Consider the following 27,621-nt stretch of genomic DNA (forward strand, 5'->3'; position numbering starts at 1 on the left):
ATCTTTCATTACCCATATCACCCTCAATAAGGCAAAGGTGTTCTCCTAACACCATCAAATACAGAGCCCAGTTGTAAAAGCCGTTGTTAAGATCAGAAGGTAGTTGCATTATATCGAATTCCTCTTTGCCAACATCGAATGAAAGAATGTCTCCGGAATGACGATAATTATACTTAGCTATCCAATGAAGAGAGTTGTTTAGAAGTACATTACTACACCGTTCACTGCTATGAACATAAGGAACATTTGTGGATATCTTTCTCCAGCTATTTGATCCCAGAGTATGTACCTCAACCTCGTTCCCATTGTTCAACGGATTCCTTATTATCCTAACTAACATGGAGAGTTATTAGTTTCATCGAAATGAATTTGGGCGAAACGAGTGTTAAGGATTGAAGCGTACCATGTTTTGGATACCTATTTGCATGGCCAGAGATAGTTTTGAGTGGCAATCTTGATATTATATCAAAGAAAAGGTCAACTGGTAGCTTACTAAACCCATCTTCTTTTTCTTCTTCTTTCCTTTTCTTAGAAAATCCATAGTTACTAAGAAGAGGTGGAATTGCTGTTTCTTTTCTCCTCATCTTCTCTCTCTGGTGTTATATATGTGAGCAAAGAAACAGGAAAGACAATGCACAAATGTAGCACACTTTTACTATTCTTGTTCATCTCTACTACTTATAAATAGCGTGGGCAAATTAGCCGAATGAGCTGGCAAATTGGTTATCCCGTTATGTCTCTTCTTAATTTCGTGACAAGACTTTTTTTTTGGTTTCTGTTTTGTTGGCCCACCACAAAAAAAAAACGTGAAATGAGAGAGGAGTACGTGGTTCGGAAACGAAGAAGGCTAGTGCAATTAACTTGTTCAGTCGTTGACTTATTGGACAATTGACTGTGTGGCGTTTGATTTGTTAATCTAAAATCTAAAATACTTTAAAGAATGCGGTTGTTATCTACAGTCCCGCAACAGTACTTTAATATTTTTTTAGATAACTCTTGGTCTCTTCAACCATTTTATTTGGACGGAACTGCCTATATCCATTTGATTAAATTACAAAATATCCCATCAAAATATTAAAGTAAATTTGTAATAATAATAAAGACAATTATGTCATTTAGACTTAACACACTTTTTCCACACCACATATCAACTACTAAACATCATGTGCAGAGCACATGCATCATGCTAGTACTTTAAAGATTACGCCTCTTATGTACAGTGGGGCAATAGTATTTTATTATTTTTTTAATGTATCTCTTGGTTACTTGGTTATTTGTTATTTGCCCATCTATTTTTTGATATTTACCTAATTTATCCTATTTAAAAGAGAGAGAGAACAGTTGTTAGGCATAAAAGAGAGAAAAATATGGTTGGATGAAGAGAGGAAAAAAAAACGTGCATAGCACGTACACCATTCTAGTAATTATGAAAGCACCACCTTTTCGAAGAGTCTGTCTCAAAATTGCACCTAGAAGCTAGAAGATTTTCTTGCTACGTGCATTTTGTGCTGTGATTTGCATGTTTTGCAATCACAGTCCACTATACCAAAGTCTAAACATAAGGCCCATAGTTTGTCTAACAAACTTGGACCATTTTAAACCCAAGTAACCTGGTCGCGTGTCAACGACCAATAAGAAGAGAGAGTGACGACAACTACGCAATGAAACATCGCCACGTGTCAGTGTGATTCTTCGCGGGTACTTTATAAAGTTCAACTTTGTCGAAACGAAGAAGAATCAAATCAATTTTTCCAATTCTGAAAAAAAGCGTAATTCTCAGCAGGATCCATAAATTCCGGCGAGATTTCAGGCGGGGATGGAAAGGCATGGGAGTGGAGTTGGGCGAGCATTGTTATTGGGATTCTGCATTGCTGGAATCTGGTCATCCTATATCACACAAGGAGTCCTTCAAGAGACTATGTAAGCTTTTTCTTTGTCTTGTTAATTGCAATCAATCTTTGAAACCTGTGTTTATAATAATAATATTGTGTTTCAGATCAACCAAGCGGTTCGGTCCTGAAGGGAAACGCTTCGAGCATCTTTCATTCCTAAACCTTGCACAAAATGTAGTTTGTTTAATTTGGTCTTTTATGAGTAAGTTTTCCTTAGTTTCTCCCTTTGGACGTTCTTTTTATGAATCTATTATTCTTAACAAATTTGTTTACTCTTATTTTCTTGTGCAGTGCTAAAGATATGGTCCAGAAGTAGCAGTGGTGGAGCTCCATGGTGGAGTTATTGGAGCGCTGGTATCTCAAACACAATTGGTCCAGCTATGGGGATTCAAGCTTTAAAATACATCAGTTACCCTGCCCAGGCACGTTATACTTTTATTTTCACCATAGGCTACATCATTTGTGATGGTCTTTAAGTCTCTGATATCTTAATACTAAATCTTTCGTCATTTCTGTCCATATAGCTTTCTCATTAGATGGAAAAGCATATTAACTTTACTCACATTGTTATTATTCCTTTGCAGGTCCTGGCTAAATCTTCAAAAAATGATTCCAGGTATGAATTCCTTTATGCAGCCACGAATATGAATTTGTTACAATAGTAGGATTTGTGGTTCACGTTTTATAACTTGACTGATGGATCTCTGACCTGCATGCAGTTATGTTGATGGGTGCACTAGTTTATGGTATTAAATATACTTTTCCTGAGTACCTGTGCACTTTCCTTGTTGCTGGAGGGGTGTCTGCATTTGCTCTTGCTAAGGTGAGGACTGTGTACTTGGAGTTGAATTAACGAGCAGAAGAACTATCCATATGAAGTTCCATTACAGTTTATAAACTTTGCGTTGTAGTTATTAGCTTTTCTCTTTACTCTTATTTTTTCTTCTGTTTTGTTGACAATAGACGAGCTCAAAGACCATAAGCAAGCTGGCTCACCCAAATGCACCTCTTGGATATGGGCTATGTTTCCTGAACTTAGCATTTGACGGATTTACAAATGCCACTCAGGATTCAATTTCAACAAGGTATGAATGTTCAGAAATTGGGTAGTCACTTCTGTGCATATCAATTTATGTAAATTCCATTTACCTCATCCCTCCCATCCGTATTTTCTCCCCTCCCCCTGTTAATATATTGATATAACTAAGAATGTGGTTATCACCATTGCCAATGCCCATCATGCATAATTTGTGCCATTGTAGCTGATACTCAAGCTGCCAGGAAATTTTAGCCTCAGTAGCAACTGCAAGCCTGAAAGGTGATGCCTAAGAAAATGCCTTGTTGTGTAGTCCTGTATGGTGAGAGAATTGAAGGTTCTTAATGTGCCCTACCCATCCGGCAGTGAAGCAATACCCGGTCTTCATCTCAGTCTCCATTGTACTTGTACGACAATCTATGAACTTACTGAAATGAAGTTTGAGCCTGAACCTTTTAAAGACCACTCCTTTGATGTTTGCATTTGCACAAATTTTAGGACAACACTTTTTAATCCCACTTCCTATTTACACTTCACAAGCGCATGAGGATGTTTTATATGAAGCAAAAAAACTTATATAATCTGATATTTCACAAGTAATAACAAACAGTTACTACTCTGGGTTACAGATCACTAGCAAATCAATTTTCATGTAGTGAATACTCTCTCGAAACACATTCATTTAATACATCAATGCATATATAACTTCATGCTCCCCAGCTCAACCGTTTGTAATCTGTTACACAGGTACCCTAAAACGAGTGCTTGGGATATAATGTTGGGGATGAATTTATGGGGTACCATATACAACATCGTATACATGTTCAGCTGGTCACGTGGAAGTGGATTTGAGGCAGTCCAGTTTTGTAGAGATCATCCAGAGGCAGCATGGGATATTTTTCTCTTTTGTGTGTGTGGGGCAGTTGGGCAGAACTTTATCTTTTTGACCATCAGCAGATTTGGCTCCCTTGCCAACACCACCATCACAACTACTCGGAAATTTGTGAGCATTGTGGTTTCTTCAGTGCTTAGTGGTAATCCCCTGTCGGCAAAGCAGTGGAGTAGTGTCATAATGGTCTTCTCCGGTCTGTCATACCAGATATATTTGAAGTGGAGAAAGCTCCAGAAGAAAAGAAAATCCATGTAAGGAAGGATATTAATTCGTCATACTTCTTTGTTTCTATTATTATAGATGGGTCTAAGCATTAAGGTTTAGTGTTCCCTTGAGTTTTGATAGTTTTGCAAGAGTAGAGGAAAATGTAATCGATCATTAATGTAAAATGAAGCGGTGTAAAGCATCTGTTCACATTTCAGCAGTGTCTCTTAGTTGTAAACACCAAAATATCATTTGATTTTAAGAGTAGGTCTGAAACAACAAGTGATTCTGGTTGTACTATACTTTGATGCATCACCATTGTCAAGACAGTAATTGATTGGCATAATCCACTTGCGCTAGTAGCCTGCTGATATATGTATAAATGATCTTTTGTACTATTCTTAATTGGGGATATGCTTTTGTACTATTCTTAATTGGTGTACTAGTTAGTGTTCACCAACATATTTGCTGGTAAAAGCTACCAGCGATCCTAGTGGCTCAGTGTTACTAAACATATTCCCAATCATCCAATAAGGAAATAAGTATTTCCTCCACGATTTTCTCCCCAAATACCTCATGCACTCTCTCTCCCACTTCCCACCAACTTCTGTTCTCTCCCATCCATCACTCTTCTTCTCCACTCTTCCCTAGTGTCTAGTTAGGAGTTGGAGTAGAGGTGTTCTTAATTTTGTTTATAGCTTCATTGGTTGATTGTACTTATACGTGTTGGTTTTGTTTGGGGTGGGATATTCATTATTGCATTTGGTTGAATGGGGTTATATGTTCATCAGTTTAATTCAAGAGATGGAGTTAGGTTGCCCTTATTTGTTTGGTTATATCTGTTCTTGCATTGGATCATTTTTTTTTTTTTTTGCCCATTTCTTCACGGAGTTATTTACTTTTACTTGATTATAGGGCCGTTATGGGAAGTAGTCTCTTTTACTTTCTAAACCATGGTTGTGAGGCTTTCTTTGAAACCTGATAGTTTTGAGAATGTGGAATATAGTTGCAAGAAGGTGAATGTGATCTCTATTGTTTGGCTAGATTTGTAATCTATATACATTTTGAGTTATCATGGGAGCTGCATGTTGTGTTGCTGCAAGGGGGCAGAACACTACCTAATAGAACCAGCACCTAAGCTCTGCACAGGAATATTAGGTATTCTCCTTCGTGGAGTTTTAGATGGCCACAACAGACGGTGTTGCAGATGAAGTAGGAGATTCCCCAAGTCGATATTCTCATGGAAACAGTGGTAATGATGGCTCGGACATTAAAGACCGAATAGGTGTTGAAAGAGATATTTAGTCTTAGATTTTGAGTTTGAAATTACTTAAAATGGAGAACTTCATATGAAGACACTTGGGCTTCAAGCTAGAAATTTTTTCTTTGTTAGATTTTTATATTTTTATATTTTAATTGTTTGATTATTGCCTTTGATCAATTTCCTCAAATCAGGACGATGTAGCAACTACTGCATAGGATGCAGTCACCATCATACATGGACTGGACGATAAATAACTTATGGTTGTTCATCAGAGGATAAAACTCAGGACATGTGTCAGTGGCATACAAGGCAGTCAAAGACATCACTTTACAGGTCCAGTCTTAACGTCTATATCATTTACATTATATTGTTTATTAAGACAAGACAAATAAACTGTCTTTTGTTGTCCACAGTCCATGTCCATTACTCCTTTTTGGGAATAATGTTTTATCTTAAGGATGCACAGAGTCGAGGACATACTATTGAATGTTCACATGTACGTGAAATTAAAATTTAAGAAGCATAAGATCCTTTTTTCTTTCTTTCTTTTTTTCCAATTTTTATTTTTATAATTTCAAGTCTACATTTATTTTTCTGTACATGATGCTGCTCGATTAATTTCAATTTATACATCTATCTTTTGGTTGACATAATGCAGGTCCAAGTATAACAGTTCCTAGGACTCTTGAGTTGGCTGCTCTATAGGTTATTCTTTGAACTCAACTTTTCCTCTATGAAGGCATAAGTGATAAGTGATAGCTAATCTTTTTGCTTACTTTTCATGATTGAGCAGGGTAACGATTATTAATAACTGAAAATAGTTAATAATCCTGATATAAGACAAAGGAATATGAGATGCAAATAGGCAAAATCAATACAACTTTTTGCAAAAGTATGTTCACAGTATCATTTAAATGGATATTGTTTGTATATCTTAGCTTACTAGCTATTTTCAAATTTGAATGAAAAAAGAGTTGCTTGAGGTGCAAGAGCATGCGGCAGTTTCAACATGCTCCATGATCCACTCAATAATTATGAAATCGCTGATAATTGTGAGAATCTTGGATCGATTACCTCGTTGTGGTTATGAGTTAAGCATTTTGTGAAGCCTTAATTGTTGAGTGGTTAAAGAACACTACTCAAGTGAAAATGTTTGAAGAATCAATCGTTTCCATTTTCTTTCTCATCTCAAACTAACGAGTTTTAATCATTTAATTGGGCTAGGTATTTGTTGTGGGTCATGGCTGAGTTGGATTTAATTGGTGCTGATATTCAAGAAGTTATTGGTAGTGCTATTGCTATTCAGATTTTGAGTCATGGCTACTTGCCACTTTGGGCTGGTGTTCTCATCACTGGTACTGATTGGTAAGCAGAAAAAATTTCATCTTTTTGAGTGAACAGTTTTAGTTTTTGGCTTAAATTTCTGTTTTGAGTGTAATCAAATGTTGTGTGTTTGTACAGTTTTATATTTCTGCTTCTTGAGAACTATGGAGTGTGGAAATTGGAAGCTGTTTTCACGGTTCTGATTAAGCATTTATGGCTATATTGTTTGCTTGGATGTTTGGAGAAACTAATCCCAGTGGGAAGGAAGTACTAATAGGTATCGAATGTAGTGTTATTTATTGTTCAATCATTTCAGTTTGTTTCTTTTTTTGTTCCGAAGTTGTAGCTGTAACTGTTGTCTTCTCTATGTAGGTGTTTTAGTGCCAAAGCTAAGCTCAAGAACAATTCGGCAAGCTGTAGGGGTTGTTGGCTGTGTGATTATGCCACAATGTATTCTTAAAACCTGATGAGAAGAAGAATTTGGACGGCACTCCACTTTATATGTAACCAGAATCGATTAAGAAGTGCCTTCGGATATTTGTGCAATTGGGTGTGATGTTGTAGAGATGGTTACAGGTAATCCTACTTGGAAGTGTAGGCTTGATGCAGATGTTAACCACAATGTATGATAACTTTACAAGTTTACATCATCCAATAAATAATTTTCATTCAATAGATTTGGCTTTTGATTTCCATTTTTCTATTTTCCTTATGTTTATATTATTATTTCCATTCTTTGTTTTCTCTGCCTTTTCATGTTTCGGTGTTTTGATTCTCTTTTATTCATTGTAATAGCCACTGCCTTCTTTAATTGCAATTAATATTTCTATGCAGAAAGCTTCCTCCAAAAACAAGATTGTTTTCCTCTTTAAGTCCAATAATGAAAAAGCTTTTGGAAACCCTATCAAAAGGAGGTGATTAATGCAATAATGAGTGCGTATGATGCTTTTGTTTCGATTCCAACTGGAGGTGGAAAGCGCCTTGCTTACCAAGTAACACCAATGGTTTAGAACATCTTTATAGAACTTTTACTCCGTAATATTATTTGTCAGGTGATCAATGCAACAATGCAGTATGGTATAATGTGCACATGTAGTATTCTTTGTAATTATCCCATCAAGTGGGTGGTTGATTTTTCTTATTAGTTGTTTTGTTTCTGAAGGAGTTTTAGGTTCCTTTAACAACATTCAGTTCTTTTTAAACTCTTATTCGGATTTTGTTCAACATATATTAACCATTGAAGCTGAAAAGTAGGTACACCTAGATATGTTTTTTCTTTGACCATTTTTTTTTACAGCTCTTCAATCAAACCTTATTTCATAGATTAGATAGTAGTAATGGGTAAACACATTTTTCCCTTTTAGAAATCTAGCTTTTATAATCTAATCATCAGCTAAGGCATTCACTATTGCATCTTTCCTCCTAAATAAATTCATCGAGATGGGGACTATTACTATTCTATTTAGTAGGTGATAAGGTAATGTATTTTTTTTTTCTTTAATCTATTTGGCTTCAATAATCGAGTGCTTAATGATTATATGATTATCAATAATCATGTATTTGGTTTCTCTAACAATTGGTATATAATAGCAATCATTAGCACGACTAGAATTATTACCATGTCTAGAAAACAGTACCACCTACAGGGAATAAAGAATACTGGAGGTGCCGACTAGCAAAGTCGGTAAAACCTTTGGGTGATTATACCAGAGGTCTGGGGCTCGAATCCAGCCAGCATCAAAGAGTTACTGATCTCATTTAAAACAGGCTTACCAAAAAAAAAAAAAAAAAAAAAAAAAAAATTGAAGAATACTAGGTTCACTTATCGTTAATGATGGTGTATTATTATTTGTTACCAACAAATACTAATTTAACAAGAAATATGTAGGTTGGTTATGGATTCACATACGTACAGACAACCCTGTGTTTGGTGGATAAAATTAGAATATAATTTGTGTTTGTTTATGAGCATTGCAATGTGATGGAGTGACTTTTAGGCAGGATGAGGGAGAGGAAAAAGCAAATGGCGGGAGCAGAATATGGGGAAGTAGAACTCACCCACATGGCCGCATCAAATGTGGAAGCAGGAGGTAGAGAGGGTGGGAGAGTGACATTTGCTGTGGGTGGAACTATAAATCAGCTGAGATGCAGAGACAACAAGAGAGGGAGAGGATAGAAACATACAGACTGCTGAAACATTTTTTCTATCTAACCATACAACATTTTATGCCGTAGTTTGCTAGAGCACTCCCTTTGGTTGTTGATTAACCTTCTTTTGGAACTTCCAAAATCCAGGATTTCTGAACTTCAGTTTTAGTTGCACTTTCGGATGTGCCAATAATTATTGTATTAGGGAAATTATGCGTTTTTAAAAATGCTAATGGAGCTACCTTTGGTAGCCATGACCATATTGCTACCATTATGAATTGAAGTCCAATTAGCTAGAGAAAGAATGATCAAGCATGAAAGAAGAACTTGAAAATCTGGGAAAGTCAAAGAGAAGTTGGAATATCCTTTCGAAATTGGGGTTCAGAATACCAAAGCACCAAATCCCACAACAGAACTACCTGAGAATGGATATAAAGTCACAGAAGTGATCTGTGTGTGGATTGATTTTGAAAGTGAAGACTAAGCATTAGTTTTGTACTCAGCCTCTTAGGAACTAGGTAATTTTTTCTGGTTGAAGATTAGAATCTCTGTAATTCTTTGGCTCAGGAGGTAGGTTATATTCAATTCATTTCTAATTAATTCCCTTCCTTTCTAATTTGAACAGATACTCGATTTGAGAATAGTCTACCCTCAGTCCTATCAATTGTTTAAGTAGAATAAGATAGTGGAGTAAGTTGAAAGTCTGAGATTTAGATTTGCATATATTCTCATAACGAGTTACTAGATGCTCTTTAATCTATATTCCCTATTGAACAAAGAAATGGTTGTTTGCATATGCGTTGATACAAGCACAAAAAATGGTGTTGATTTCACCAGTGTGAGAATACATAGCAAAAATGGTGTTGATTCTCAAACGGTACACCCACCCTCCCCTTTCCCCATCTTGATTTGTTTTTCTATTCTAATAATTTTTTATGATTTGTTTATTTATGCCGTTAAAATTATCCAAGAAAAAAGCCTTGGACTTCATTAATTACCTGCAATTTATAACTGTATGATTTATTAGACCCATATGATAAGAGTTATATTTGGTTAATATGCAGGTTAGCATTGTAAATGTTGTGTATTCACAATCAGAGTTGCTTCAGAAAGAAGTGTTTTTAGTAGAAATAGTTGATTCAACATCAAAAGAATCAGTGTCCCACCTTAAAGTTGTTTTCTTCTTACGCTCGACGTAGGAGAGCATTCAGCATTTGAGACAACAAATTGCTAGCCCAAGATTTGGAGAGTATCACCTATGTAAGATTTCTTCACACGCTTACGTTTTGACCTAGATTTTTAAGTTGGAAATGTTATGATTTTCTTCTTACTGCCCAATGTTATAAACGTTGTATTTTCGTTTATACAGTTTTCTCTAACATTATGAAGGACACCCAGATGCATATACTGGCTGATTCCGATGAGCAAGAAGTTGTCCAGCAAGTTCAGGTGACGGTGATTCTGCTTTCAATAGCTATATATATATTGAACTAAGTCTCTTTCCATTTGTCTTTAAAATCATTATAGAGCCATGCATCATCTGACCTTCTCCCACCGTAATAAAACTTTATAAAATTTAATTGTCTTTCAAGTAATATTTTTTCTAAACTATCAGAAAAATTGTGCAAATAGTAACAATTTTAAAAGTCTGAAAAGTTAATCACAGTCTTTCCTTATAAGGTTTGCGTCACCTTAGTTTCCTTTGCAAAATTCTTATTCGATAAAATCATTAATCTAAAGTTTCTCATGAAGCGATAAGAGTTGGTGCTGCAAGAGGTAGAGTAGTGAGCTTAATTTGATTGGAAACAAAGCACAACAATGGGTTTGACAAGTAGCGTGCTTAGAAGAAATCAAATAACGTACTTGACTAGTAGGTATATATTTTATTTTCTATACAGTTGACCCTCAATTGTGTTTTTCAGCCATAGTATATCTTTGTTTGTTTGCTATTCTTTGTTCACCTCTACTGGAACAAAGTTATATATGCCACATTATGTCATAATTTGATCTGGACTTTTTGCTTAACTCACTACGAACTTTTTGCTTAACTCACTAGGTCGGAGCACAAATTGAGACTGAGCTAAAAGAAAAGAAGCTGAGTGTAGAAGATGCTCTTAATGCAACCAAGGTATCTTTTGATTTATGCTAATGTTGTCTTACTTGAATACTGAGAACACAGAGAAATGTGTACGATAATTTGGTGTTGTCAATGGTTTTTCAGGTGGCTGTTGAGGAAGGCATTGTAGTTGGTGGAGGGTGCACCCTGTTGAGAGTTGCAGCAAAGGTTGATGCTATCAGGGATGCTCTTGATAATGAGGAGCAAAAGCTATATGTCGACATATACTTATAGCGCATTCAATCTTATGCTCCCTTTCTTATCTTCACCTTAGATATTATTGAATTTGAATTTCAGGAATAACTTTTGGAAGTGTTATCCAAGTTTATTGTAGATTATACCCTAGATTGTTATACGGTTCACTTCAGACTAGCCATAATATTTCCATCTGAGCCGATCGATCTCCATGTTTGGCTGGTTCACATAATCACATTCTCAGGCAAGGGAACCTAGTAGCAGATTCATTAGCAAAAGGAGAAAGCAACTTAGAATGGTTGAATGTTATATTTTATGGCAGTCTAGGTTGTACATATACATATTATTGTTCATGTCCCCTGCATTTAGCAATTTAGGTTACGTTTGTTTACTAACTTAAGGAAAGGATAGGAAAACTAATGAGCGATCTACTATGGAATAGAAAAGAAAATAATGTAATAGATTTTTCTTTTTGATGCGTCCATTTGGTTACTTCTGAGGCCAAAAAGGAATAGAAAACTACATATTTTTTTTATTGAATTTTATTTTCATTTTCCTTTTCCATTATTGTTTGTTACGCAAAAATTGAGAAAAGGAAAATGTTCAATTCTGAGTGTTGAGCCTCGGACTCCAAAACATTTTCCTTTCCATAACAAACAAACACACCAAACTTATATAAAATGTGGACCACATTAGACTTTACCTTTCCTTTCCATCCTTAAGTTTTCATCATATCATGTTCTCTAAGATTACGGTCTATATAAGTTTTCAAGGAATGATAACTGCCCAATGGTTTCTTTTTCTTTTATGACAAAGAGGTTACGGGCTTACGGCCTATATCGGTTTGTTGTTCTTGTTAACGAAAATAACGGGGTTGTTGTGCTCCATTATCTATTGTGAGGCATCTCAAATACGAACCTGTTATAACCTGAAATGTTGAGCTTGGGTTGGGTCGGGTACGTCAAAGACAAATTTCCAAATTCCGGGTGTAGGTTGCTTTGACACTCCCATTTGGTGTTAACACAGAAAAGAATTGGGCATTTCGCGTAGAGTGAGACAAAGAATGAGTAACGAGTCGAAAAAGAGGGAATCAGTAGCGGATGTGGAAGAACAGTTCCTACCAAAATTTGCATGTGTGAGAACTGAGAACACATTCCAGCCCAATCTCTTAGCACATGTTCTGAACTTGAACTTGGATGTAAGAAATGTATGTACTAAACGAGTAGTATCTATTTATGTAAGCGGTTATATTTAGCTAAAAAAATATAAGAATAAATGGATTACGAGATAATATATATATATATATATACGAGCAGGTTCCATTTACCACACTTTTTATACCATGCCCCACAACTTTCTGTAAAATGTTAATTATAACATAATTTTTTGTAGAAACCATGAAGATCATCTCTACAAAATTTCAACTAATTTGATAATATTTAACTATGTCAAAAGATGATTGCAAAATCGTAAAATCTGAACTGTTTAAAAAAAAATCAAAATTGATAACGATTTTTAACTAGGTTAGAGATTTCGAAATGGGATGAATTTTTGTGGAGATGTTATCAATGGTTAGTAGATCATATCCACAAATTATTAACACTTAATTCATCTTGTAAGGGAGTGTGGTATAAACTATGATATAAAAAGTATGGTAAAATGAGAATGCGATATATATATATATATATATATATATATATATATATATATATATATATATATATATCAGCCCCGCTCTTAAGCGGATGTACTTAAACGGACTTTATCTAAATATTGAAATTTCACGAAATAAAATCCACGGCCTTTCAAAACCCAAAATCTCTCTCTCTCTCTTATTCTCTATCCCATCTCTTTCCACATAAACTAACTTCTCTTCTTCCATCTTCACTCCAACTGAAACCTACAATCGTAAAAGAAGCAAAGGATATATAGTGGTTTTACCCAAAAAAAAACCAAATTATTATAGGAATGTAGTATCGGCGAAAAAGATAAAGCAAATGTAGAGAAATTATGTAAAGTTGCGTTATGGTGTACTCAACTAAAGCACCAAAATAGACCCGACATGAGCAAATGTGGGTGAAGATGCTCGTGGTGAAATACAACTCGAAGCCACCAAATCCGTTTCCTTTCTATGATTCTTCGCTTGAAAACAACATGATAGGTGGTTTCCCAAGAGCACTCCCAAAATTCTCTCCCCTTTTTTTTTCAAGTGTATGTATCAATCACTAGTTATGATTTTCTGTCTTCTTTTACCGTCTGGAACCATTGGAGGCTTAAGTTGGTTATTGCTCCCCTGAACTTGAGCCTGCAGTTGCTTTTGAAATATTTTGCTAGTTCAACTGATCTTGTGTATTTTAGTGTCAATTATGCATATACGAAACGGTACAACTTTTTCCATGAAGTAAGCCTTCTCATTACTCCAACAGGACATTCTATGGCACCTTGATTTCATCGATTGCCAGTGTGTATCAGCCGTTTGCAGAAATTGGAGATCCGCTTGCAAGAATTATTGCACAATTAGCAGTTTCGAACACGACAAATCAAATCACATGGCACTAAGAGTGGGAAATCGAAGACTTGACCAAACAATCTCCTAAGACTTTCCAATGTGAAACCACTTATCTTTTTGCGGAAACTTGGTGTTGCTTGATCCTATCCTTAAGTATTGATTTCTTAACTATTTCTAGTGCATTTCTTACTTTGCGAAACCTTCAAATTTGTTGTCGGCATAACTGATGGTTGATAGGAGTAAATTCACAGAAGTAGCATCATCAAGATTAATATCAATCATTTCAACAATTTGAAGGTATGCTTTTTGCTTTATTGCTGTGTAATATTGCTTCTGAATATGATTCCAGAACCAGTTGTCACTCGGCAAGAGATCGTGTTTTTCAAAGGGTCTGCTTCCTTGGGTGAATGGAAACACATCATTCTCATTGATCAATTTCAATTAGGTCGTATTTGCCTATCATTTTTTTTATCCCCGATTAATACACTCGTCAAATTTATTACAATGTCTGGCAATCCGTAGTTCAAGATAGTCTCGATTAACTCACGGTTGTTTGTGTGAACTCAATGTGGTATCTTTGTCCCTTAGTATTTCTTTGATTCTCTTAGGGGTAGCTAAAGAGTGAGAACTTACATGGTGAATCTCCAAGCCGAAGTTATGTTTCTTGGGCCAAATAGTGTAGACATTTTTATTGGCTGAAGTGGGAATGCCCCAAGCATCTAAATCTCCAACTTTGTATTGGTAGGAAATGACTTTGATTTGAAGCAAGACTAGTAACTTGATCGTACAAAAACAGTTGGCACTTTGTGATCCCAAGAACGCCATCTCTCACTCTCTCAAATCTAGGAGGAAGCTTAGCTAGCTTATGGGTCCGAGTGAGAGATTGGTGGAGGGAAGACAAATATAATTGTAATGACATAAGTTTACATTAATCCCCATCCACTATAAAGAAAACAAAATGATCATGTCTTTGTTGTCCCTTGATTTTCTTCTAACCTGTACTAGCATTTGTGGATCGTTGAAAATCTATTGGATTTCACCGAGCTTAGAGCCTAAGATTGTTAAGTTTACCTCATTTTTAAATATGGGACATTAAAATATATTGCCCACTTACACTTTAAACATTATTTGAGCTTTTGTTAATCTCCAAATATTCAATATTGTATGGCTATGATCATCTAGAATAGCATATTTAGAGAAGTGGGAATGTGGGATCAAGCTTTTTTTCTTTTTCCTGGTAATCTGGATTAGTGATTAAAGAAGTATAATGTTGAGTCACTTATCAGAAGGTTGAGGGTGAATTGGGACTTTCATAAGAGTGTCAACTAGCAACATATGTGATAGTTGGACATGTGCTAGACTATACCGGCATTTCAGCCAGAATATGGTTGAATGCTGCATGGAGGTGGGGTTCCTGTAATTTGTTTTGATTGATAATCAAACATTATTAGTGGAAAGATGACCCAAATCATGTTTGAGACTTTCAATGCTCTTGCCATGTATGTTGCTATCCAGGCTGTTGTTTCTCTTTATGCCGGTGGTCGGACAACTGGTAAGCAACTAAATCGATTGCTTGTGTCATTCTCTATGTTATGTCTATGGTTTAGCAGTGTAATGTCTTAGTTATCGATCTGAAGTTCAGAAGGAAACGATTGAAGAACAGTTACTGATGGTCTAACAGGAAAAGCTCGAGTGTGCTTGGATTGGCGTTGCTCCAAGCAGCATGAAGATCAAGGTTGTGGCTCCTCACGAGGAAGGAAGTACAGTGTGGGATTGGAGGTTCTATTTTGGCATCTCTCGGCACTTTCCAAAGAGTAATCTCTTTCATTTTTACATCACGACTCTTGGTGGACGGTGTTTTACTAGTAAATGTTGAATTTCTTGCGGATGTGGATTGCAAAAGCCGAGTATGATGAATCACGGGCCATCAATTGTTCATAGGAAGTGCTTCTAATGATGCACCGGTAGCAAATGGATGAAGGACAACTTAACTTCCTTAGTCCTGGAAAATTGTTTGTTTTATTTTTGGTTTAGTTTCCTTTTTCTTTTTCTACCTTTTCCTCTTAAACATGGTTATGCCCCAGGAATCAAAGGGTATTCTTCTATTATTATTTCTCTGAGAATTTCATGTAACGCAAATTGGTTTGGTTTGGGTTGAATTGGGGAGTTCGGCAAGATGTTAAGATTCTTGTTGTCAATTAAAACCATCATTTCATTCACACTTTTCTTTCACGGATAACGGTTTGCAACTTGTATGTCAAACCACATGATATTTTTATGAGAAACACGGTGTGGAAGGAAAGGATGATAACAAAATGGGCCGAGGTATGATACTCGGTCTTGCGTAGTTGTTGTGACAAAATTGTAATACAACTTTGTCGGGCCTATGAGACTACTTAACCATGATCATGACAGCTTTCCAAATTGTCTTTGTACACATTTAAGTACGAGAATCTGAGTATGTCATCGGTGATTGAGAAAAATTGACCTTTGGCGCTCTTTGAAACACGAAGCGTCTCCATAGGGATCGATTGAATAATTAAGACGTTCCAAATACCCAAAATGGCGCTGCAACTATACAAGTATAAAATGGTTGAAATGTTTGCAGTAAATACATTGGATTACAAAAAATAAAAAAATGTTAACAGCAATATGTAACGCATGAGCAGTCTGCAGTCCTATAATTCCCTTTCTTGTTTCTTCAAGATGTTAACAGCCCTCATAGAATCCAACGCCACTTCCACCTTCAGTAGTTGTAGCTTCTGACACCCTCGCAGACCAGAAGTTCCTGATATATGACAGACCTTGGACCACTAGCTCTAGTGTAAGCTAACACTACTCTGCCATCAGGATCTCTTATGATCCTCCCCTATTCCACAATTCCACATCTGTTCTCTGACATACACCCCTCCATATAATCCAAACCTAAAGTACCCAGGAAATGGCAGTAACCTTTGCAATGCGACCTTCAAAATCTAATTATGTGCAACTTTTTTTAATCAAGTGACATTCCTACAGCAAAAACATATGAATATTCAAAGCTATGAAAATACAATAAGCATACATATAAAAAAATAATTAAAAATGTATATTTACCCGAAGATGAATAAGAATCATCATCTGTGGTAGAGTAAGTTGCGTCCTTGTCGTACAAGCAAGTTTTTTCACTGCAAGTCAATTAACATAAGAAAAGAATTTGTGAATACTCTAATAGGAATAAAAAGAAAGAAAGTAAAATTTTGCATTTCTTACCCATTGTTTAGCTCTTCTTCATTGTTTAGCTCTTCTTTACCCTTCTTTTTAAGCTCCGGACAATTCCTTTTATCGTGTGACACTCCAACCATATTACATCCATTGCACCGTCTCCTTTTATATTTTTGTGCCTTTTTGAGTGCTTTCTCTTTATCTCCTTTAAGTCTTTTTCCACATCCTTTTGGTCTTGCTTGACTCGGTTCATGATAATTAATTGCCAAATTAGAACTCTTTGCTCCAGAAACTCCTACACTTGTATCACAACCAAACGCTTGACTACTTTTCTCATGTGGTGTTGCTACACTTGTATCACAACCAACCAACTTATTAATTTTTTCAAGTGCACCACTTAAAGCATCTCAGAAACACTTTAGTTGCTTCTTCACTTTCGAGGGATTTATCAACTACAAGTGTTGACATTTGAATCAATTCATTCCGCTTCATGATGTATAATTTATCATCTTGAACCTCCATTCCACCATCATCAATGATCCTTTTGACTTTGCAGTTTTACACCATCTCTTCAAAATGTATTGATTCGCAACTTATCAAAATCATGCATCTTATTCAAATAAGCTAAAATATGCCTACAAGGGACCCCTAAGCTCTCAAACTTTTTACAAGTGCATGAAGCAAAATCTAGATCTTTTTGATAAGAAATTTCCCGCACTCTAGACTTTTCGGCCGCCATTTTTCTATGAACCTTATAAACGCAACACTTCTCATTCTCACTAACAAGTACAAATCTATAATTCAAGCTCTCCCATAACTCATCTTGAAATTTAAAGAATAACTCATGTGTATAAACATCAACCATGTGTACCAAAAAGCTATGGGGCATTTTCATTTTTGGTTTCTCAATCATATCTTTGTTATCTGCCATTAATTCTTCATGACGTTGGCGCACAAGTCCCCTACCAAACTGAACCATAAAATCTACCAAAGAATTTTCTTTTGAAACATACATTTTGAAAAATGAATGAGCGCTTTCCGCTCGTTGACTACTTGACATACCTGCAGAGAAGATGTGATTCACATGTGCGGGCACCCATTGTGATCGGATTTCGTACATCGACTCCAACCACTTGTTCTCATGTAAACCACTCTTCTGAAGAATACCATTCCACTTCAAGTCAAACTCATCTTTCATCTCAGATCCCCAAATGCAGTTTGAAAACTCAGTGTAGTACTTACTATATATAACTGAATCTATTTTCATCGAAAATTTCATCAGTATGTGCCAACTGCAATACCTGTTGACAGAGTACCCAAAACTTTAGCATGTAAAACAAATAAAAAAAAAAAACATCTGCAAATTAATTATAAAAATAAATAAATAAATAAGAAACCTGTGAAAAGTGGTTGGAAGAGTTTGAGAAATGGCTTTTGTCATTGCTGGATCTTGATCTGTAATAATCATCTTTGGGGGATTGCCTGGCATAGCTTCTAAAAATTGGTTGAACAACCAAATAAATGATTCTGTGGTCTCATCACATAAAAATGAACAAGCAAAAACAACTGTCTGACCATGATTATTAACCCCAAACAGCGGTGCAAGAATCAAGCCATATCGATTAGTGTTGTAGGTAGTATCAAAGATAACCACATCTCCATAAAATTTGTATGCTCGTCTCGAGGTTGCATCAGCCCAAAAACAACGTGTAATTCTCTGTTCATCGTTTGTCTCAATTTTAAAAATGAAAGAAGGATTCCTCCCTTGTTCCAATTCTAAAAACTCATAAAACATATCTCCATCATGGCCTTTCATCTTATTACGCTTGTCCCTTTCCTGGTTATTTAAATCTTTCTGTGTGAAACCAATATTTTCTATCCCTCCCGACCAACTCCAAGAAGACTGAACTGCTGATGTTGTGGTATGTTTACCATGCCAAGTTGTTGTGTTAAACATTTTTGGGCACTGGAAACACCACGGTGAGATCTTAGAAGATGTACTCTTCGCGGGGTCGACAACGGGTGAGAATGCCCTTCAACAAATACAGTAACAACAAATGTACCAGAGTTTGACTTCATCACAGCAACTTTTGCTTTACAATCTTCTTTTACATTGCCCCGACGCCTTTTTGTATCAACGTCCGCTATTTCTGAACTTTTTCCTTGCTTGTAACACACATATTCCTTTCTTACACATTCACCATCTTTCTTCCTTTCAGACCAACTACTTAACACCTCAATCCAAATGGGCTTTGGCATAATTATTGTAGAAACTGTAGACATCATCAAGTGATTCAAACTCCTGTTCTTTTCTAGGTTTGGTATCATATGATACTTGGGGATTGTAAATGTGATTGGGTTTCCCACATACACTCCCACTCTCAATTTCGAAATCCTCATTTTCCATCTCAATATAGCCTAGAAAAAAAATATATAACAAACCCAAATTTGAATAAGCGGAATAACAGAACAATTGAAATTATAAAAAAAATTGTCGACATCGACAAGCAATGCATAAAACAATGTAGGAATAGAATAATTACATGACCGAAAATGACAGGACCAATATGTAAAGCTAATACAGCGATAGTTTTTTTATCTGTAAAATTGAATATCATGTAAGAAGCACCAAGACAGCACCACACTCGTTTCGCGGACCTATCACAAAGACGAGCTCTTCCTGATCCAGGGGTAATGATGCAGCATCCGACTACTCATGTGGTAGCCATATGACATGGACGTCAAACACCTACACTTTTTTTTTCCATGCAAAGAAGATATCTTTTTATACCATAACTCTCGCCTCTCATCCAAGTTATGGATCCTAAAATCAAACATTAGCCCCCAGAACTTGTGTAAATGTTACAAATCTAAAAATCTAACCACCCACCGACACGATAATTCGGATCCACCAAAAACGGGGATCACCGCAATAGTTTCAATCTTTGTTTAATGTCGATATCTAAAGGTCCAAAGGCCCCCAAACATTCTCGATCCTCCTCGAATGGAGATCAACAAAAACACTTCAAACTTGGGTCTAGTAGATTGATGTCCAAGAGGGAAATTTCAAAATGAGTCTAAATTCGAAGAAAATATAAAACAAGATAGCCGACCTTGAAAGAGTCCCAACAACACCATATAAATCTGCCACTCTTTCCGGTCAGCAGGTACACTTAATTTGGTCACCATGCCTCCCCATTGACTAGAAGTGGAAAGCATTAGTCTTTCACTAGGGACAAAATTCAAGTGATGGTATGCAAGTACCAGGGTGAAGCCTCTTACTACAGTGGGAGATTTCCATCTTCTTTACTTCAACAACAAATAAATCACCATCTTTGCTACCCAATGCAAGATATTTCCCGTCCCAGGTGATGGATAGGATAGCAGCAGGCTTTCTAAGTAGCCTCTTGTGCCCAATTCTGTTCCAAGTATTGATATCCCAAACTGCACTTACTACTTTGTCACCCTTTTGAACGGTGCAAAATAGGAATGGCTTGCTCCCATCCTTTAAGAAACGACAACATTCAATCTTCTCATCTGAGTTGCGAGTCAAAGATGTCAATGGAACACCATCATCTATCTTCCATACTCGTGTAGAACCGTCAGTAGAGGTCGAAGCTAAGAACTCTGTGTCTAGGCTAAAATCAATGTCTCTGACAGATTTGTGTTCTTTAAGTACGTCAAGAAGAATACGCAGGCTTGGCCATTCAAATATTCTGAGATGCCCATCCTCCCCACCAATGGTCATTCAAACACCTACACTGGGCATCCCACCAATATATTTTATGCTAAGTGCTTTATTATTGTTTTGGCCTTCATGTACAAACTATCGCTGTTGTGATGATTTATTAGTGATGTTGCACGAAGAGATGACATAACTTATAATAAACATAATAGTTAAGGAAATGACAACGAGCACATACAATTTAGTAAATGATCACATATGTAATGTTACCTGTGCAGCGCATAAAAATTGCGACTCTCCTATCACAATCTGGCGATAAAACTTGTGTTGTGCTTCTCTTTTTTTTTGTTTAGGACTTGCTATAAGATGAGAAGGAGAGAAACAGAAAAACAGGAGATATAAAGAGAAAGAGAGTGCTAGGAGGGAGAGAGGAATGTTCTAACGAAAGAGATGGGAGAGAGAATAAGAGAGAGAGAGATCGAGAGAGAGATTTTGGGTTTTGAAAGACCGTGGATTTTATTTCGTGAAATTTCAATATTTAGATAAAGTCCGTTTAAGTACATCCGCTTAAGAGCGGGGCTGATATATATATATATAAGAAATATAGGATATAGGGAGTTAGGGACTTTCATTAATATAAAGCAAACAGAGAATACAACTCAGTCTGTACTCGATTAAACAAACTTGGACAAAAGAAGGCACTAAGTTATTACAACCCGATTGCAGATTAACTTTTGCTTCTTCAATGTAGAGGTTATGTTTGGTTAACCTTCCAAATGTAGGCTGTTTAGGGGAAAGATGGTGTTTGTGGTCGGATTTGACCGAGTTCATATGGACGAACTGCCTACATATCAAGTTCTTTCTGCTGGGGGGAGACTTAAATCAGGTCAACCGTAGTTCCTCCTCCTCTTTATATAGGCAAGTTGCCTGTGCCTCTTGCTCTCCTCTGTCAGGTCAGATCCAGGTCTTCAAGTCACTTGCGAGCCTTAATGGTGAGTTAAGGACATTGATTGTTAAGCGTGCCTGGAGTCTCGGTCTTGATGGCTATAGTAAAGACGTACGTTTTGAGCCATTATTGTGAACAAGAGGATTAAGCGCTATGGAAGTCGCTTCTGGGCGAGATCATTTGCTCGACTCGAGTCACTTAGAAGCGAGCTTGCGGGACGAGTACGTGAGATCGGTTTCTTGCCTGAGTCAAGTCACTATGAAGCGAGCTTTGAGGACGAGGATATGAGGTCAGTTGGTATTTCTGTATACACTGGACACGTGTGCGATATTCATTAGATGTGAATATTACTCCCTCACATAGCCCCATCTCAGTAAGTCGCTTTTTGGCAAAGGAGCGACTTGCTGAGAGAGAACGATAGCATGTGTTTAGCACATATGAGGATGCAAACAGGTGTAATGAGAAATTCCTACCGCCTCGTTTTGTGGAATTCAAAAAGACGTTATAAAAGGTGACGTGTCGTCTAGGGTTTGAGTGCAATCATGACTTGCCTTGGGAACTGAAAGGTTTTTTTGTACAAAACCGCATTTGGAGAACTGGAGAGCCATCGTTTTGTCATTTTTTAGAACTTGCGAAAGGTTTTAGAGTAACCAATTTAGTCTTTCCTCCATTTTCGTTTTCTCTTCTTGCTTTGAAGGTTCTTTGCTTGTAATCTTGTTTAGGTCGTTGTGTTGTGAGAAAAGAGAGAGAGAAAGTAAAAAATGTCTGACTCAGATGACATTCGTTCTAACGAAGTAATAGAGGAGTCGTTAGGGTTCGAGAGTGAGGAGGTAGAAGTGAGATCAGGATCTGTAATAGCTATAGCGAGTAACTCCAGTTCTGTTATGGCATCTTCTTCTTCTAGTGGTTTGCCTCCGATAATTGTAGATAGGAACGCTGTAAATTGTTTTGTAGACTTAAGGGAAGCTTGTGGTATAACGGTTAGCAAACTGGCTATATACGAGCTGGGATCTTTAGAGAACGCTTTTAGTACAGAGTTCGTTCCTGGAGATTATGGGGTGGTGGTTTGTGAGGGACAGTTGAGGGCTGGAATGAGGTTACCGTTCTCTTGGTTAACCTGTGAGTTTTTAAACTTTTGTGAGAAAGCGCCCTGCCAGTTCGTTGGCAATACCTGGCATTTGTTAAGGGTATTTGATCTGTTGAATGAGAGCGGTGAGTATCGCTGATATCGTGGAGCACTATGCTGTGAAGCGGTTCAGGGCCAACAATTTTAGTTTCCAAACACTGACTGGGAAGTCGAGCGTCCTGGATGGGGTTAGCAACGAACCCTAGGAAAAGTGACTGTTGTTGGTGGTTGGAAATTATTGTGTCCCTGGGTTTAGTGTTGAAACTAGGGTTTGTAATTTTGCTGGTATGTATCGCTTTGTTGTCTGTTGCTCATCTGTTTTGGTAGTTGGTTTTGAATTTGATTCATCTCTTTGACGTTTTGCAGATGTCAGTGTTTCCAGGGGAAGTTCACTTGGGGTTATTGAGAAGTTCTCTAAGCTAAGTTGAGCTCAGAAACAAAAAAGGCTGCCCGAAGTAGCGAACAACTTTGTGGAGAGGGGAGGTCGTCAGATACGTTTGAAGAGAAGGAACCAAAAGAAGCGAGTGCGTGGTCTGATTGATAGTGAGTCGTCTACTGAGTCATTAATGGAAAGGGGAAACAGTGGGATTGTTACTAGGGAAGAAAGGAATAAGAACTATTCTGGGTATGGGCGTCCTGCCGGAGGAGCTGGGACCTCTGGGTTCGGTGGTGGTTTCTGAGGCGACCTGTCCATGGTGGCACCGGGCGGTCGCGGGGGTTTCTTTCCGCAGAGAGGTCGAGGGAGGGCTCGCCTCTAGACCTGGAGGAGATCGGATTTGTGCCTCGCCGGCCAAGCATCCTGGCTAAGCGGAAGGCAGATGCACCTGATACTAGGGCCACCAAGGTGGCTAGGGTCGCCGACTGCTCTGCTGGTAGTGGGTCGGGTGCTTTGCCGAGCAAACTGGCGGGAAGGCGACCAGGAGCTCGAGGTCCAGGGGCGGGCTCGATCTGAGCATACCCGACTTGGATAGTTTTGAGAAAGGGATGAGTTTGGAAGTTGATGTGGGAGGTAAAGAAAAAGGTTGCTAGAGAAAGTGGTAAACCGGGTTTCAGCGGCGGGGGTGATGACCTAGATCGCAACCTCGCCTACATTAGTGAGAGGACGGGGAAGAAGTTTGCGCTAAAACAATCACCGCGGCTTCAGTCGGCACCCATTACTAGTTGTATCTTGGATGGAGTTGTTCTAGATGGTGACAGGAAGGAGCTGGATGCCAAAGATCTGGATGAGAATCTGAGGACCATGGATATGGCTTATTACTTGGTAAGCTTTCATCTTATTTGTCATCTTTCTGTCTTGTGGTTGGACTTAACGTTGGTGTTTCTTTTGTAGTTGCTTGCTGGGTATCAGAAATTGAAACAGACGGCCCAGATAAGTGAAGCTGAGAAAGGCGAGCTGGAGAAGGTTAAGGAAGAATTGGTGAACGTGCAGATCGTTCAAGAGGCTAAAAAGAAAGAAATGGAGGGTCTAAGGAAAATGTACAATGACGTTGTGTTGGAGAGGTCGACAATGGCCAGCTCGATTGCCGAATTGTAGGAAAAGGTTGGTACGGTCATTGAGTATGCTAAGAACTGCAAATCGATTGCTCAGAAAGCTCGACAAGCGTATGACGCTGTGTGCCAAGATTATGATGGACTGGAGCAGACGTACTTTCAATTGAAAGAAGAGCATGAACGTGGGGCTCGAGGTATAAGTGTGCTTGACGTACCTGGAGATGCTAGTAATGTTCCGTTTATCAGTATTGTTGCTGTTGCTGAACGAACTGAGGTGCCTATCGACGTTCCAGAAAACTCTGTTGCCGTTCTGCCTGCTGATGTTGAGAGTGGTATTCCTAATGACTTGGAGCCATTGCAGACCGAAGCTTTGTCCAATGTTATTTGATCTATGTTTCTTATTGTGAGATTTGTGAGGTTTCTGAATTTTTTAAGTGGTTGTGATACAATAGAACTGGTTTCCTGGGCTTGCCTGGGCAGTTCGCCTTATTCTTTTTGTTGCGTGGCATGAGCCAGATACATTAAGAGTTGATAACTTGGGGCAATCTAGGCAGTTCGCCTTTAGTATTTGCTTTAATTTTGGTATTTGGACGAACTGGTTTCCACATAAGTGGCAGTTCGGTAGTTTTAAAAAACTGGTTTCCTGAGTATGTTCAGGCAATTCGTATTTTGAACTTATGAAATGTTTGCTTGCTTTGAAGTATTATCTTACTTTTGTCTGAATGCTTGTTGCATGTTGTTTTGACATCTCAGTAGGAATTTGACCTAGAGATATAAGTCCCGTTGTCTAGGAAGACTTAGGATGCCATGAAGCATTTGAACTCGACTGAGCGTATTGCTCAGGAGAGCATTTTGATTGTTACAGAAAACGCTCTGCAGTACGTTGATCCTAGAATTGTAGGTCTTCAACGAGTGAGAAGTGTTGTAGCTTAGTAGCCTTTGAGCTCGATTGAACGTTTTAGCTTAAGTACGCGTGTTGCTCTTAGAGAGCGTTCTCCACTGAGTTGACTCTAGGAGTATAGGTCTCCAACTAGTGAGAATTGTGTGAGCTATGTAGCCCTGGGCTCGAGTGAGCGTTTGATCATAGAGAACGTTTGAGCTCTGGAGAGCGTTTAAGTTTGTTTGAATGTTTTGCTCTTAGAGAGCGTTATGCACTTAGTTGACCCTAAAAGTATAGGTCTCCAACTTAGCGAGAAGTGTTAAGGCTAAGTAGCCTGTGAGCTATGTAGCCCTGGATCGAGTGAGCCTTTTAATGTGGTGAACATTTAAGCCCTGTAGAGCGTTTTAGTTCGAATGAGCGTTCTGCTCTTAGAGAGCGAGTTGTGTGTCGACTTGATAACATTGAGAGATTGTCGTGCATTGCTGCAAAATAAAAACTATGTGTATGAATGCTAAGAGTAAGAACTCATGGAAATGGAATTTTTTATTGATAAAATTTCTTTAACAAGAAAGTATTCCAAGGACGTGGAAGTGCCTGTCCATCTTGGGATTTGATCCAATATGCACCATTGCCAACGACTCGTTCTACTATATAAGGGCCTTTCCATGTTGGTGCCAGTTTCGAGTCATCCTTAGTCTTTTTCAAGACTAGGTCACCAGGTTGGAAACTTCGAGGGTTAACTCGCTTGTTGTATGTCTTCCTCAGAGTTTGGTGGTAGGATGCTACTCGAATGGCTGCTAGGTCGCGTAGTTCTTCAAGTAAGTTGACCTCTTGTGCAAGAATGGAATTGTTCTGACCAGATTCGACGATCTTAGATCGAGTCGTTGTAATAGTCAGCTCAGTAGGGATGACGGCCTCAGTACCGTAGCATAGTGAGAACGGTGACTTGCCTGTACTAGAATGAGCTGTCGTTCTATAAGCCCATAAAATGTTTTCTAACTGCATTGGCCACTGGCTTTTGTTATTTTCGATATTCTTTGTCAAGTTTTCCATAATTGCTTTGTTACTAGCTTCTGCTTGACCATTGGTCTAAGCGTATTGGGGAGTGGAGAATGCGTGAACGATATTCCACTTGGCCAAGAATTCTTTGAATGTTTTCCCCTTGAATTAAGAGCAATTATCCATCACCAATGTGTGGGGGAGGCCAAATCTGGTAATGATGTTGGTCCAAATGAAGTTTCTGACATTAGATTCTTTGACATGAGCCAAAGGAATCGCTTCCACCCATTTGGTGAAGTAGTCTGTTGTAGCTAGAACCAAAAGCTTGTGTTTTTTTGTGGAATGAATGGACCCATGATGTCCAAGCCCCACATGTGAAATGGCCAATGGCTAGCAATGTTGATCAGTTCGCGAGCTGGCTAGATGATGTTGTGGCCAAATGTTTGGCACTTAATGCATTTGCGTACATACTTCTTGGCATCGATCTGCATTCTTGGCGAGTATCCTTGTGAGATCGCTTTGTGAGCCAAAGAGCGACCTTCTGTGTGGTTTCCGTATTCTCCCTCGTGGATCTCTGCGAAAATCATCTAACCCTATTTTGGGCTTATGCACCTCAGATGGGGCCCTCCGGCGGACTTTATGAAAAGTTTGTCATTTACTAGGCAGTAGCGACTTGACTGGTATTGAACCTGTCTGGCCTTGATGTGATCTATTGGTAATTTGCCTAGCTGGATATAATTTGTGATAGGTTGCATCAATATTTGACTCATCTGAGTGTCAGAGAGTGGCATAGGTCGGCAATTTCTAGGACGTGCTCATTTTGGTAAGTAGGTCGATTAACTACTTCGATGATTAGTTTCTTAGGGTCACAGTTCGGTGTTTGGGTCGCGAGGTACGCCAAGCTGTCAGCGTGGCGATTCTCTTCCCGTAGGAAATGGTGTATGGTGACTTTTTTGAAAGAAGGCGGTAATTGATTTACAACTTGAAGGTACTTAGAAAGGTTACCTTCATTGGTGGTATACTCATGGGCGATCTGGCGAACGACCAATTGTGAATCTCTAAAGACCTTGAGCTCCTGAGTTTCGAGCTCTAACGCCATACGGAGTCCCATGATCAGGGCTTCGTACTCCGCTTCATTATTAGAGGTCGTGAAATCGATGCGAACTGATTTTTCCACCATAGAGCCATCTGGTGACAGTAGGACTACTCTGACTCCACTGCCACCTGGATTGCTAGCTCCATCCACAAAGAGTGACCATATCGCCGAGTTGTGTTGTCCTCTAGTTCCCATTTCAGGTCGTCAATTGGGAAATCTGCTAAGAAATCAACGACGACCTGGCCCTTCTGAGAGGTTCTTGGGGTGAACTCAATATGGTGTTCACCGAGTTCTTCTGCCCATACTGCCATGCGAGTTGTCTTGTTGACTTTAAGGATGATCTTCTTTAGTGGCAGCAGTGAGCACTTTGATTGGATGTGCTTGGAAGTAGGGGCTGAATTTTCTTGCTGAATAAAGTAGTGCCAGTACTGCCTTTTCAATGTGGGAGTAGTTCTTCTCAGCTGGCAACAATGTCTTGCTTGTGAAGTAGATCAGTTTCTCTGTGTTCTGTTCCTCTTTGAAAAGAACTGAACTGATAGCGAAGTCAGTCACATCTAAGTACAGCCCCAGCATTTCACCATCAATCGGTTTTGCCAGCACAGGTGGTGTTGTCAA

At 38.2% G+C, this 27,621-nt stretch overlaps 2 protein-coding genes and 2 pseudogenes across 7 annotated transcripts; 2 read left to right on the forward strand and 2 right to left on the reverse strand.

The window, feature by feature from the left end:
* Positions 1 to 1,693: 1,693 nt before the first annotated feature.
* Positions 1,694 to 4,324, forward strand: LOC147524280 (UDP-galactose/UDP-glucose transporter 3-like; annotated as a pseudogene). The gene is made up of 7 exons (XR_015219038.1): positions 1,694 to 1,920; positions 1,997 to 2,094; positions 2,184 to 2,314; positions 2,477 to 2,508; positions 2,612 to 2,715; positions 2,856 to 2,977; positions 3,676 to 4,324. The product of XR_015219038.1 is annotated as a UDP-galactose/UDP-glucose transporter 3-like (transcript).
* Positions 4,325 to 6,643: 2,319 nt separating this feature from the next.
* LOC147524281 (ruBisCO large subunit-binding protein subunit beta-2-like) lies at positions 6,644 to 11,610 on the forward strand. Of its 5 annotated transcripts, XR_015219053.1 has the most exons (9): positions 6,644 to 6,653; positions 6,750 to 6,888; positions 6,984 to 7,234; positions 7,446 to 9,636; positions 9,824 to 10,019; positions 10,129 to 10,208; positions 10,500 to 10,633; positions 10,816 to 10,887; positions 10,981 to 11,610. XR_015219053.1 is itself a non-coding variant. In XM_086602688.1 (7 exons), the coding sequence occupies exons 5-7, from the start codon at positions 10,143 to 10,145 to the stop codon at positions 11,107 to 11,109; spliced, it is 267 nt and encodes an 88-aa protein (XP_086458814.1). In that variant the 5' UTR covers positions 6,762 to 6,888; positions 6,984 to 7,234; positions 7,446 to 7,603; positions 9,824 to 10,019; positions 10,129 to 10,142; the 3' UTR covers positions 11,110 to 11,610. The 5 variants fall into 5 exon arrangements, 4 of the variants coding, with proteins under 4 accessions (XP_086458814.1, XP_086458823.1, XP_086458795.1 ...); XM_086602688.1 differs by lacking the exons at positions 6,644 to 6,653; positions 10,500 to 10,633 and having other exon boundaries at positions 6,762 to 6,888; positions 7,446 to 7,603; XM_086602697.1 differs by lacking the exons at positions 6,644 to 6,653; positions 7,446 to 9,636; positions 10,500 to 10,633 and having other exon boundaries at positions 6,762 to 6,888; positions 6,984 to 7,187.
* A 4,500-nt stretch (positions 11,611 to 16,110) lies between these two features.
* LOC147524282 (protein FAR1-RELATED SEQUENCE 5-like) lies at positions 16,111 to 18,661 on the reverse strand. Its single transcript, XM_086574136.1, has 6 exons — positions 18,181 to 18,661; positions 17,377 to 18,084; positions 17,311 to 17,324; positions 16,832 to 17,189; positions 16,676 to 16,746; positions 16,111 to 16,591 (listed from the first exon to the last, which is right to left on the reverse strand). The coding sequence occupies exons 1-6, from the start codon at positions 18,597 to 18,599 to the stop codon at positions 16,575 to 16,577; spliced, it is 1,587 nt and encodes a 528-aa protein (XP_086430262.1). The 5' UTR covers positions 18,600 to 18,661; the 3' UTR covers positions 16,111 to 16,574.
* A 1,188-nt stretch (positions 18,662 to 19,849) lies between these two features.
* Positions 19,850 to 21,027, reverse strand: LOC147524283 (SEC12-like protein 1 pseudogene; annotated as a pseudogene).
* Positions 21,028 to 27,621: the final 6,594 nt, after the last annotated feature.

Source organism: Coptis chinensis, chromosome 1, assembly GCF_015680905.1.
Source record: "Coptis chinensis isolate HL-2020 chromosome 1, ASM1568090v1, whole genome shotgun sequence".
Classification (NCBI taxonomy): Eukaryota; Viridiplantae; Streptophyta; class Magnoliopsida; order Ranunculales; family Ranunculaceae; genus Coptis; species Coptis chinensis.